Consider the following 14693-nt stretch of genomic DNA (forward strand, 5'->3'; position numbering starts at 1 on the left):
TTCTGGACTGGCTGCAGTAACACGTCTCTGTCCATGCGGGGGCGCTCGCAGGCGAGTGCAGAATGAATGGAGGTCTATGGCGAAATACCCCTCAAAATCCACTTTTCTCAGGATATAATTTTTTGTCTAGTAATTTGAATGTTGTATTCGAAAGGAGATGCAAAGAAATTACACATTGTTGGGTGTTAGATTTTTTAGAGTCACTTTGCTTTAAAAAGTTTTTTAAAATGTCAATGACGTCATACACATAGTACGACCAGAGATACTGCTTTACGGCAATCCTTCAATCACTCTGGTGCGTTCGCACTCTGCACTTTCTATTCTCTTGAGGCATCGACAACACAGCTGACACAGGTAAATACACGTGCTAGAAGAGGTTTTGTTTTGTTTGTTTCTGGTCCCGCTTCGGATGCCACGATCAAGCGGTATCTCTGGTCGTAATCAGTCCTTCACTGACCAATCAGCGTTCATTAGCAGAATGCTAGCATGTTATGAGCAACAACAACTCAACCTGTAAGAAATCGAAAGGACATAAGTACTCGTTCATTCAGCTTTCGACCTATAACCCATGTTGAACTTGCAAAACCTATAATAAAATCTGAGATTTTTCAACGGCAATCGGGTGAAAGATGTACATTTAGCCGTCTAGCCCCATAGACTCCCATTCAGTCTGCACTCGCTCGCGATCACCTCCAGTGGAATTCTAATGGAACCGCAACCAAGATCGATACAACGGGGCTAATAGGGAGTGCCAAGGCTCTCCGTAGACGGGCTCTGGTTAAATCAATAATTGAATTATAACAATAATACAGAGCAGCTACCTTCTTTATTAAACGCAGCCATAGAAACCAAGTGGCCTATACAATATCCTCTTGTTCATCGCTCTGATTTATTAAGTTCAAGCATTTAAATAGCAGAATTAATTAACTTATCGTGTCACACCCAGTTAGGAGACAGTGTGAGGATTTAATGTTCCCCTGTAGTCAATAATTGTATCCCTTAAAACTCATCTTTGATCACCAAAATGACATATTTAAAAAAAAATTCCTTGAAAAAAAGGCTTCAAACGGGGGGGGTAAGACTTTCCCTCTCTGCCGTGCGTGCGCGCGCTATCGGTTGGTTTGGAGCACAGTCTCTGTCTCGCATGCGTGCTCGCTCTAGATTGTGGGAGATTTTTAAATCATTTGCGCCATAACTAGTGGTCCATCCAGTAGTTAAGAGCCTGAATTGTTTATAGTAATTCTGAAATTTAGTGCACATGAGTGAAAAAAAATACAGCACAGAAGAATGTCGATTTTTGCGTGAGATTTCTTTGTTGAGCGTGAGAGCGTGAGATTGAGGCTGAATGCGTGACTGTCACGCGAGATGCGTGAGAGTTGGCAACCCTGGGTTTGTCTTAAAGCATATTAAAAACACCACATAGACATATAAACATAAACAAACTTTAAAAGCTTGATTTTCACCACATGGAGACTTCCAAACAGATTATGCATGATAAATAATATAGTGAGAAAGATTTTTTTCTAAATGATCAAATTACTAGAAACATCCATCAAGGGCAAAAGTCACAGTTTGAATCACTCTGTTTTATTCCAAACATGTGTCTATATATTTAACGAAAGAGGGTAACACAGCCCTCCTACATAACCCCACAGTTTTATTGGAATATTAATAACAATATAATCTGAATCATTTGCCTCATTTTCTTAATTGTGGGTGTGATTCTTCAAGCACTGGTATAGAAATCTTTGAAAATGAATGAGAAATAAAAAAAGAATCAGCTTTGAATAAAAAAAAATTACGATTACATTTCCATCTCTCTTTGACACACACACACACGCACGCACGCACATTCATGAAGCACCAACATACGAATGCTATAGCGCTGCAGATTCTAAACAGGGCTGCTATGTTTACACTTTGGATTTAAATGGATATTGGCATCTCACAAGCACCCAGACAGGAACTTCTAGTGCACTTCAACAAACCATTCATGACAGAGGCTCATTTAGTTCTATAATGAAAAACATCATTAATTATCCTCTCACATAATCAGATAAATGCCCCTTCAGGTTCACAAAGGGGTTTTTGTCTCGTCTTGATGTTGTTGTCCTTGTTCCGGGGGTGAGAAGTATTTCTCTGTGTACTTACGAGTTGCAAATATTGATGGACAGCTTGTTAAAATCAACATGAAATCAAAACTGATCCTATTTAGTTTCCTAACACACATTCTTGGTCTTATTGTGAACGATTCACCAGTGCACGTTACTCGAAAGAAGAAAATGCTTGAATATTATAATGTTTCACAAAAATGTAACTTTCTCACTTCTGAAAAGACTTTTCTGTTTGGCTGACAGCATCTGTGCATGCTATTAGTTAATGTTAACTAATAGACAAACTGGCATTATTGTAGACTACTGTATTAGGTACAATAATGCAGCCTTTCTAAAATCTTGCCAATAGGTAACACAGTAATTTAATCCCGGTTTATGTTAATACAATAAAAGTTATGGCAAAAATATTAAATAACAATAGATTTGAAAAGGCAATGTTACCACCGGGATTTGCTGAGATGGTCTCAAGGCTGAACGCGATCTTCACATTCCACTGACATTCATGTCTGGAACGCTCACTTTGCGCGATCCGATCAATTCCTAATGAACAAAGTCCCACTCTACATTTTCATTCTTGAATATCCTGTTTTATCTGGAAATGTATTACATTTTTTAAGCAAACTGGGTTTTTTAAAATTCCGTTTCATGTTGATTTGAACCTTTAACAGCTGGTGTTTTCATTAAATAAGACAGAAGATGAGAGATTGAAACCAGGAGAGTAATCTTAGAGGTTAAAGAACCATAAAACTTCCCCTCAAAACTTACAAAAATCTATATACTTTGTCCTCAGAGTAATTAACAAGAGGAAAAAAAAAGTATTTAAAAAAAAAAGGGATTAAAAGAATGAAACCAAAGAAAAAGCTAGAAAGGAAAACAACCAAGTGACATTCAGGAATAAAAAATGAATTGTAACCCTTCCCCCTTGTTTAAAGAAAGAAAGAAAAAGAAAAGAATTTGCACCAAAGTCCTTTCAGTTCAACGTGCACACATTTTAGGTACAGACTCTCACAGGAGTGTATACAGTCCCCCAACACAAATCATGGAGAAGATTCGTACTTCTATGCAAAACTGATAGTTGTCCTTATAGTTTCCTTCCGTGTTTCCCTTCATGACATGTTGCATAGCATACTTCCACGGGATATGCATTACATAGTCTCAACAGCGTGCCAAACCTCCCTGGCTCTCCGAGTGCCACTGAATGACGTGGTGTTAAACCAGACACCTGGACAGGAAGCGGTTGGCTGAATCATCTTTCTCTCACTCAGTGTCCATTCATGTAATTTTGCATCCAAAAATGGCCTTTATTTGCAGTATCCCAGAGGTCACTTTGACTGGAGGTGTGGACAGAGTTGTTCAATCTGTCCTCCAGCACTCATTTACATTAATTCATTGTCCAGATGAAAGGTCCTCAGTCCTGCTTGCAGAGGAGATCAGTGGAGGTGGTTTTAGTGGGCGGGATTGGTCTCGGGGGGGGTGTGGGTTTGGCCCTGCGTGGGCTGCCTGACCCCCCACCCTCACTGTCGGTGTTTGTATTGGAGGTGGAGGAGGGCGGTGGTGGTGGCAAACGCGGGAGAGATGATGTGGCGGAGGCCAGTGGCGAGATGCGCGAACAAGAGGACGTGGAGCGAAGGCTCTGGATCCGCCGGCACTCCTGGCACACCCGTACGTGTGTGCAGCCGCGGGGCGCCGCTGCGGGGAGCAGAGCCGGTGTGCTGCTCGGGACACTGGCACTGAGAGGGTCCTCCAGCAGTCGCTGAGGGCCCGGGCCCATTTCCGCAGCGCCCACGCCGGGTCCTGGTCCTGCTGCAGCACCGGTTAACGGCCCCGTCCCACTGTAGAGTTTGCCGTTGCTAAGACGCATCTCCCGCACAAGGCGTACGGGCCGGGGAACTCCTAAAGGGAGACGGGCTGGGTGCCGAAGAACGCCCTGGGACGAGAGGGGACGGCGGCGCCGTGAACGAGAGTTCTTTTTACAGGAGATAACGTTCCTGAATTCAGTCATCATTTCCTGACATACTGACACCTTAGTGAGGAGGAAGAGTGAAAAGAGAGTCAGGAAGGAAATATACAAAAACGTAAAAAAAGAAAAAAGAAAAGACTAAATGAAATGACGGGAGACAATTTTCAAAAAAGAACAATTTTCTCATTTACCTAAAGTGGGCATCACTATTATTACATATCGTATTGAGAGTTAGGGCAGTGGTTCTCAACCTCAAAGCAATTCCTCCCATTGTCCACAAAATTATTTGAAGGCCCCATTTTTTTCTAATGGAGATTTTTCTCATTTTAATAATTTTAAGTCATCTTGAAGCCCCTTTGGAAATTTGCTGAGGCCTCATAGTGGGCCCCGCCCCCCTGGTTGAGAACCACTGAGTTACTGTGCGTTCACACCGCCGGCGGCGAGAGCGTCAAAGTGGCCGGAAGCCATTCATTTTCAATGAGAGCCGGCGGCGACCTCCGGCGAGGGCGGCGCGGCGCGTCTTGGACGGCGAGAAGAGTTGAAATCAAGTCAACTTTATGGTAATAAGCTATGACGCGGTTCGGCAGCAACCAGCGGCAACCAATCGGAATGTAGAAGTCCTCCGCCTGAGAGGATACAAGAGAACACAATCCTGTAAACTTTGGTTCCGACCGCATTAGTTCCTAAGCAAAATGGAGGAAAAATTCATAATTAATGTTGCGGGTTTCCCGTCATTGTACGACTTGTCATCCATAGTGTTGTCAGTTTGATTAGAAAAAGCCGCACAACACTATTTATAGGCAACATTTTCGCGCTAGAACTTCTTTGAACTAAAAACGCTTGTTTTTTCAGCGGGAATGCAATTCATTTGCTCAAAATAATAATGATTTTGACCAATTGCAGCTACGGTTTTTGCGGCCCCTTTAAATAAAGTTTTTTTTTTAAAATCACGTATTCTAATCTAATCTACGTCAGAGCGTCCCCGAATCTTTCTACGGCGTCGGTGGCAGGGCGGCGAGAGCGAATTTTGCCGCTCTCGCCGGCGGCGGTGTGAACGTACAGTTAGGGGTTTCTCTCACAGGTGGACTAATAAATAAGTGTAAAAAAAAAAAAAAAAATCCCATAAATTGAAATATATGCATTCGGAAGATGATTTTATTGAAAGCGATGGAAATGCATTTTATATATATATATATATATATATGATATCAGTAAATGTGCTCATAGGGAAACATAACCCATGACCTTGGCGTTACTAGTGACATGCTTTGCCACTTGACCAACAGAAATATCCTGCATTGAATAAAAGTAAGTTTTTACTTTTTCATTTGTCTAAAATAAAAATAATATAATATGTTTTCAAATATTGTGAAACTCAAAGACTGTGATTCACTATTATGCTGGTAAGTGTTGCATGGGCAAGCATTTTCTTCAAAAAAAAAAAACTTCTAAAAATATTACATTTTCCATTAAATTAAATGAACATGCTAAAATGGTCTACGGTAGCATTCATTCAAACTCAAGCAACCTGTCCCTAAATTTACATACATGAATCTGCCAGATATTTATCCAAAGCAAATTGCACACACTGCATCCAAGGTAGATATTTTTTAAGATGCTTTTCCTGGGAATCGAACCAATGACCTTGTTTTTTGCTAGCACTATGCTCACCGTTTGAGCTACGATAAATAGAAATCTATAAAACAGTTACATTACGAACACAGACGGCGTGACTGGTTGGCGTTGTGACCTACTCGTGCATGCCTGTGGTTTCGGGCAGGGCAGTACCCAGTACGGGAGTGAGGGCGTACCTCATCTGTCTCGGCAGACCGGCGCGTGGACCACACAAACTCCATAATGGCTACAAAAACAGCTATTATGAGCCCACATATCAGCACCACGAATATCCCGCCGATATTCTCCATACCAAGACCTGGAGGAAAAACATGGCAATGTGAGCAACACACAGAACTGTCCTTCTACAAACACACTGTGGATCTGATTAGAGATCTGCATTCCCGTAGGATTCCAGAGGGATCCTATTAAACTATATTTCTGAGATGTAGGTGGGTGTGGGCGTATTCCTAAGAGTTATCAGCGGAAAGAATGAAGACTGGGACTGAACTGATTTGTTTTAATGAATTGGTTAAAAAAAATGCAGTGGTCCTTTTCTCAAGTTTAATTTGAGCAATGGAAGTAACATCTGTATTCTGTGGTTTGAGATTTATGTTTTTTTTAATGATATTAGGAAGAATAAACTGCATTATGACACCTACAGAAAAAAATAATAATAATCTGGTAATGGAGCCTAAATTGAGTCAGGAGCCATTGGGAGTATAACAAAACAGGAGAAATATCTTCTTAATTATATACATTTCATTGTTTAATTTTTGTATGATAATCAATTTTTGTTCTGTGTTGGGTGACCATTAAATTTTAATGGTCACCCAACACAGAACAAAAATGTATAATCTTGAAGCAAAAACAGTTTAGAACAAACAGGAACTGACCAGGAAGATCACAAAAACACTCAGATTATTTTGAAGCTCATATTATTTGACATTTTCTTGTAGACCTGTAAATAACCATGAGAGACTGTAAATGTCACTATCTGGTAAAAATACAAGCTTTGCAATCCACACTAGAAAAATTACACTCATAGGCACACGTGTGTACATGCCTCCGCAACAAATTACATGCCTCAGCTACCATTTTCCCTCCGTTCCCCCTGGGCCAGTGTGAGTCTACAACACATAGAATGCAAATATCACCAGACCACATAAATAAACAGTCACAGTGTTGGCAGAACTGTGAAGCTGTCATTTGAAACTGACGGATGAAGTACATCCTATATAGCCTGGTCCTACCAGACTCTCGTACATTTCATTTGTACTGAGAGTCTGACCACTCCCCATTGACAAGCGTTAACTTCCTTAAAGGCGGGTACTCTGTTGAAGTTTAAAACTATTGGATCTGCCCAGAGCCACTCTGGATCTGCCATAACCAATCGCTAACGTTTTGTCGTGACGTAACCCTACAACTCAAACTAGCGCACGACCTCAACGTCATCGTTCTCAGCCACTCCCTCTGTTCGCTGATTGGACCGGTAAAAATTTGGCCGGAGAAAACCCACGAATATACCACAAACCCAGACGGAGTACTGAAGGAAAATGAAAATTGAGCGGAAGTACGTAGGAGGGCGGAGGCAGGCTACATCCTATTTGCAATATTACAACAATATAAAGAACGACAGGAAATCAAATATCCACACTGCCAATGTTTGTGTGATTTGAGTAAAAAAATATATTTTTCAAATTTAACACAAACAGGTGTTTGTTGAAGAGCAAAACAAAGTAAGGCCTACCATCTACATTCAGGATTCCCACCCTTTTATGACCAATAAATTTCCATGATTTATATCAATGTTTATGTTTATAAAACTAATTTTTACACTCATTTGACACCACACTCACAAAAAGTAATTTATAGACAAATAAATACTTTAGAAATTAGAAAACAAATTATATATTGACTTTATATATAGAAATTTGGATTCGTGCATTCATATATATCTATCCCTGATCCAAAAATACATCTAGTGGTATTCTTAGACATAACATATGATATAATTGAATCTCTTTTTGTAGGTTAAAAGGATAAGACAAATACATACATTTTTTGTCCCTGTGAGAATATCTCAATAAATACACACACACATACTTGAGATTATAAACATCCAGGGTTGTACCAGACCCTATATATTAAAGTGCCAGTACTGTCGGCATCAAGTCGTACAGTAACAGAACAGTACATTATGGTGAAGTGCTAATGAGTATAATCTTCACTCACCTTTGGCTCGATGGTCTTCTTCTTTAAGACACTTTCCCCCCTCCCACCAACGACGCTTTAGGATTTCTAATCTGTTGTTTTCTTGGAGCTGCAGCACACCTAACGTGATCTCATCTCTGAATGGTGAACCTGCAAGAGAGAGAGTGAAATTAGCTAGTTTAGCTAATTGGCCAACTAGACTCCCAGGGATACCAGCTGACAAGTGTTCAAAACAATCTACTGTAAAACCTTGGCAATGCTGGGAAACTAGATAACTACTGTACCTTAAGATAACAGTTACAGAAGTGAACACAGGCTATGGCTAGCAATGCTACAGGCATGTTAAGACCAGCAATGCTACACAGTAAACAATTTTTGGCCTTTTAGACAGTTCTACTGACAGGGACAGTGATAGGAAATGACCCAAACTAGTGTTGCCCTCATTAGCACTATGGTTCAATGTGCCAAAACACATACGCTAACTGCTAAGACATCACTCTGAAAGTCTTAAGTCAACTGATGTTGTGCAAATGAGTTACATTAGCTAATGTGTCAGAATGAAAATGAATGTTATGATAGGTTAATTCCAAATTATTTGACTTGTTAGAATAACATCATCCTTCATTAGACATTACTGTATCACAGCTAATCATGTCCCGCTAATAACAATGTGACGTGAAAGGATGTGTTCATCAAATTAATAGATGTTAATTTGAATTAGACACTGCAGATCTGCACTGGAATGGATCAGCTGTCACCGAATGTTATTTTATTATTAATTCAAAGGCTGTGAAAGCGAAGTATCATACAGGAGCATGTTTTTGCACCTCAGTATAAGCACAAATATTTTGTATGTATATAGTGTGTCAATATCACTTATATCAAGCCCTGGATTTAGAGTACATTTATTTTCTGTCATGTAGACTAAGAAATATGCAACCTTTTAAAAACCTGGATTTCTAACCAACCTAGAAAAAAAGTGCCTGTGGCCATATTTCTACAAATTGATAGTACGTTGCTTCTTGCATGTTTCATTCACGGTTTTATTAGCAAAATGACCTGATTGAACATCACTATTGAACCTGACTATTTACCACAAACATACAAATACATTAAAGATGAAAAGATATTCAAAAACATTTTACTACTGTAACGTGATGTACTTTTTGACTGAAATAGAATATTTATAGAATTACATATTCTGATGAATCATGCACACAAGAAAAGAACTGTGTGTGAACTTTACGAGGTTTTATTTGTTAACAATGCATTAGTTATCTTGAACTAAGAATGAACTAACGTTATTTATATTTTTCAACTTTATTTAATATAAACTAATATGAATTAAATGTGCAGTAACTAAGGGATTTCTGAGAAACGCTGTTGAATGTGGATTGGACCGAGCACCAAAACACACTTGTAGCCAATCAGCAGTAAGGGGCGTGTCCACTCACGTGGGGGGAGGTGCCTGTGTTGCATAGCGTGTTCTTAAATATGGGGGTGGAGCAATCAAGATAGGGGTGTGTTTGTTTGGGTGATTTCAAATACCAATAGCGTTTCTCAGAAATCGCTTACTGCACCTTTAAGTGAACAATATTTTCGAAAATGATTTTATGCTAGATCAATAAATGCTTATTGATGTTACAGAAAGAAGAAAAGTAATTAACTTATAGTTGCTCAAATCAAAGGTCATTCCATGTTTTACAGTCTAAGGGCCGGGAGTCTGGACACACCAAGCCGATGGGTGGCTGTCGGCCAACGTCGGGCAGTCGGTAAGCATCGGTCAGGCTAGTTTTTGAAGCGTGTGCAATTCTACACAAAGTAGGCACTTATAAATGTACCTACACCTTTATCTTTTTTGGAGCATTCCAAAACGCAAAAAACAACATGACCGTATGTAGCTTAATCAATATAAGTGAAGATAAACTCATCAGCATGATTCATATTCAGAATGGAAAGCAAATGCTGCTTTGTTTATTTACATTGCTAGTTAACGTTCCCTTTTTTGAATGACGAATATAGACTATTGTCATCTGCTGTTGTAGACAGTTATTATCTCTCATACATGCGCAGAACATTCATGTTTAGCCATAGGCTGTAGTTTTTGTGATGTTCAAATGCAACTTTTTTGTCCAGTCAAAGTCGACGTGAGCCTACTAGTTCTTTGATGTTGGTTTGGTGTGTACCGGCCTTAACCCAGTCTAAGGACGCTGTGATGACATCATCTGCACTCCAGGTAGCTATGGAAGCAGATGGAGGGTGTCCATGGTGACCAACCTCTTCATGAATGAGTGGATGAGAGGATTTTATCACTTGGCACCAGAACTTTGGAAGGCGACCTGAAGAGATGTGTTAGAACTGGGAGGAGGGAATGAATGTTTGAACTCCTGGAAGACATTCTATGACCTGGAGATAGACTTTGAAGACGGATGCTGCTCCTGCAGGTTCTAATTTCAAATCTAGTTACGGGTTCATGCGATTATGATTAATGGTGATCCTTTGGAGGACAGTTTAGCCTAGTGGTCATGAGGTTGTGGGACTGATCTTCCTGGAGGACAAAAGATCAAAAACAGCAAGCAGCACTGGTAATTTCCTCACCGCATCGAAGTTACCCACCTATGTTTGTGAGTATTCATAAGCATCCCGCCTTCATATGTCCTCTCTCTTATTTTCATAATCGTATCAGCTAAAACAAGACTATACTCATTCCTTCTTAAATTTTTGGAGCCATCATATCTTTTTCAGGGACCAAAAATGAAAGGCTTTAATTATTCTTCATGCATCATGGGAGTCTACAGCAGCCCATAATGGCACACAGATTGGGCATGTTCTTAATATCCAATCTGCCCCTCAAACCCTCTAGCGCCACCAACCGCTTTCAGTAGGAATTTTTTTACTGATTTTTTCAGTAGGAATTTTTTTACTGATTTTTTTCAGTAAAAAAAAATCGATGAGAAACTAATCAATATTACAAAAATAAAACCTGCAAATATTACAAAATGTGACAGTAAAAAGTGTATAAATCACTTGTTTTTCTAAAGTAACACTGTCCAACAGTCTCTCTTGCCTCCTGTGTCCATTGAGTTTTAACAGACCCCCTAAAGCATGCAGTGGTTTTGATGGGGGTTAACTGAGAATGAATGGGGAAAAGTCACGTGAGAGGAGGCAATGTCTCCATCACACTATTATTGGATATGATTGGTTCGTGTGATAAATCCCACCTCTTGTTTCCGTGCATGTTCGCGAATAGGTCTGAATGAACAAAATGTTAAATAGAACAGCTGAATATTTTTTTGATGTAATGTTTATTTAACTAGAAATGTGTGATAACATTAAGTGTAACTGGGACATGAATTTATTCATTTTATATATATATATAAAAAACGGAGAGGACTTTGCCTCCACATTTCAGAACACCACTGTACGCTGATTTTGAGCTAGTTTTGGACCAAATGATTTGGACAGTGTTGTTGTTAACTTAAACTATTAAAAAATTGTATTCTTTAATTGAAATAAAACTGAAACAAAAAATTAAATATAAATATTAGAATATAAATATACTGAATAAAAAAATAATAAATTAAAGCTAAATTTAATAAATATATATGAGAGGATATATATATATAAAGACAAAAGCACATGACAAAATTACTAAGAACTCACTGAATTTAAAGTCAAATTGCTATAATATAAATAATACTAAAATAACAGGACATGTCATTCCCATGTATTTTATTGCTTCCAATGGTTTCAATTCCTGTCCCATTAGATTTACACATTTTTTAATCCTCCTTCAGGTTTCACCAAATCCTTCCCAAATTTCATCAGAAATCTCACAGACCATGTCAGTAAAGAGCTATTAAAAGGTTTCTGATATACTACACTGTTCAAGAGTAACACATCAAAGACACTAAACAGGAAGTAAGGTCATATCTTTGCAATTCTTTGAGATATTGACATGAAACTTGCTACATATTGTTGCCAAGAGCATTTGGTGACCGTTTAACTTAGTCAAGACTTCATAAAATAGAACTTTTTAGATTTTTTATTTAATAATGTTTATTTTTTAGATTTGCTACTTAGACAAAGTTTAGACAGCTTCAAAAGAATGTTGAAAAATATAAAAGAACTATTAGCTTGCTTAGAAGTCTTTGGGAATTGGAGTAGTAGGCATACTGTGTGAAATCACCACATGACGCCAATAACACTTTTACGACCTATTTCACTTTCACAGCTGGATGTAAGCTTCTTAAATCTTGACTTGACAAGCCCCTTTACACTCAAGTCCAGAAAACCCTGCTACAATATTCCAGTGAATACAGTGGCTCAGTGGTGGTCATTATCTCACCCAGCCCAATCCTTTAGCTATGATTAAGATCCCATGTTTTCTTTTTTCCTTCCTTCCTCATTGTAACACCCATTAGTGAGTATTAAAGCCCTCAAAGCAAAACACATATGCCATAAATTGTTTCTTTTCCCTCCCTCATATCTCTGTCTGTCAATGAATAATTGCTGGAAATGCCAAATGTCAAAGACAAAGTCAGAAATGCTATTTATCAAGCTTTGCGGAAAGTGCCAAGCCATCTATCCAGGAGAAAAATTAGATAGAAATGTGCAATATCAGAGCGTGAAGAGATGCTATCATTGTGACATCTTGTCTGTCTGATGTTCTGTGAGCAATCATCATGTTTATTTCTGACAGAACTAAAATGTTTTTTATTTTACTTTTGGATTTTTTTTTTTATTCATATATGGATAATGGAGAGAACAAAAAAAAAGAAGTATACTTTCTGCTATTTTACGCCACTCACTTGAGCAACATGTCAGAGTTTGGGTGCTAAAAGTCACATCTCACACAGAACTAAAACAGAAATTTTGCATAATAAATAAACAAATAAATGCTAATGTATATTATTTGTATATTTACTAGGCATATTTATTGCCAAAGAAATAAATAAATACTGTTTGTTATAAAGCGCGTAATTTCTGTGCCACAAGTGTGTTTCTACAGAGCCACATTGATTATACTCTTGTGAAGAAACAAAAAAAACTATTTTAATTGTCTTTGCACATTAAACTGGGATGCTGTCACTAACGATTATTTTGGTAATCAAGTAATCAGTCGATTATTTTGACAATTGATCGAGTAATCTTTTTTGATTCAAATGTTTGATTATGGTTGGAGCTAAACTCTACTGGACAGCGGCCCTCCAGGACCGACGTTCCCCATCCCTGAAATGAAGTATCAAAAGCAAGTAATCATTTGGTTTTATTGAACAACACTGTTAAAATACAATGTAATATACATAATATAAACTTAAGCAACTTATGTACATTATACTGTATGTATTGGTTTCAAAAGCAGCCAATCAATTGAGACTACCCTACTCTCGGTTATTGAAGCTGGCAAGAGCAGCTTCCAAATCATCAGTACTCATCTTGCTGGATCTGTTTGCTGCTTTTGACACAGTTAACCACCAGTTCCTCCATTTAACCTTCATGACGAAGGGCATCTCAAAAACCACACTCCAATGGTTCAAATCTTACCTCTCAGGTATGTCCTTCAGGGTGTCTTGGAGGGGTGAGGTGTCTAAGTTGCAACATCTAGCTAGCTACTGGGGTGCCTCAGGGCTCAGCGCTTGGACCACTTCTCTTCTCCATATACATATCATCACTAGGATCATGTGCCATTCAGAAACATGGTTTTTCCTATCACAGCTATGTTGATGACACACAACACTACCTCTCAGCCAGATGTTCCGACAGTAGCTGCTTGCATCTCAGCCTGCCTGACAGACAGACATTTCTTGCTGGATGAAGGACCACCACCGTCAACTAAACATTGCAAAGACTGAACTGCTTATGGTCTTAGCCAAACCAACACTTTGCCACAACTTCTCTATTCAGCTAGGTTTGTCAACCATAATTCCATCCAGGACAGCCAGGAACCTTTGAGTTGTGACTGATGATCAGTTAAACTTCCCAGAACACATTGCTAGAAGTGCCCAGTCCTGCAGATTTGGCTTATACAACATTACAAGATCAGGCCCTTCCTATTGGAGCATGCTAAACAACTCCTTGTCCAAGCTCTTGTTCTAACCAGACTGGACTATTATAATGCTGTCTTGGCAGGTGTTCCAGCATGCACTGTCAAACCTCTGCAACTGATTCAGAATGCTGCATCAAGAGTGGTCTTTAACAAGCCGAAGAGAGCGCACGTCACATCTCTCAACTTGCACTGGTTGCCAAATGCTACTCGCATCAAATTCAACGCACTGATGTTTGCCAACAGAGCAACCACTGGCTCTGCAGCCCTATACCCTATACTACTTCAGACTTGCTGTAGCATGAAACGCTAAGCGTTTCAGACTTTGTGCGTTCCCAATTGCACATTATTGGAAAACCAAGACAAACAGCACATGCAGAGACTGAGTTCGTGTGGAGCAGCATTTACTGTGAACGGAGACGCACTGAGACGGAAGAAACTTATAACCTGCATGCATGTAAAAAATTAAAGTGATACGCTTCCCCCTGAAATAACTGAATCGCATCACATGTGGAAGCCTGTTGCCACCTCAGAGTAAAAATTAAAGCAAGCAATTGTTTGTGAGATGAAGTTCAAAATAAGAAATAAAGTCACAGTGTGAAAAAGGCAAAAATTATTAAACTTTTCCCTAGTTTGCTGCTTGTACCACTTAAAGCTAACGTCTGGCTTTCTTCAGATATTGTATTATAGACCTCCTAGACACTCAAAAGTATTTCTAGTCTACTTACAGTGAGGACAATAAGTA

At 39.0% G+C, this 14693-nt stretch overlaps 1 protein-coding gene across 3 annotated transcripts in view; it reads right to left on the reverse strand.

Moving 5' to 3' along the window:
- Positions 1 to 1497: 1497 nt before the first annotated feature.
- The window catches only part of LOC311093057 (glutamate receptor ionotropic, kainate 5), a 94149-nt gene continuing 80953 nt past the window's right edge, over positions 1498 to 14693 (reverse strand). Inside the window, exons 18-20 of one of the 3 annotated variants that reach the window (XM_084130162.1) lie at positions 7924 to 8052; positions 5886 to 6007; positions 1498 to 4137 (exon numbers count right to left, since the gene is read on the reverse strand). In XM_084130162.1, coding sequence (XP_083986288.1) covers positions 3523 to 4137; positions 5886 to 6007; positions 7924 to 8052 — 866 coding nt within the window. In that variant the 3' untranslated portion in view covers positions 1498 to 3522. Of the gene's footprint in view, positions 4138 to 5828; positions 6008 to 7923; positions 8053 to 14693 lie in introns of all 3 variants that reach the window. The other 2 variants (XM_084130161.1, XM_084130163.1) reach the window with 2 other exon arrangements.

This window comes from Abramis brama, assembly GCF_963993115.1.
Source record: "Abramis brama genome assembly, chromosome: 12".
NCBI lineage: Eukaryota > Metazoa > Chordata > Actinopteri > Cypriniformes > Leuciscidae > Abramis > Abramis brama.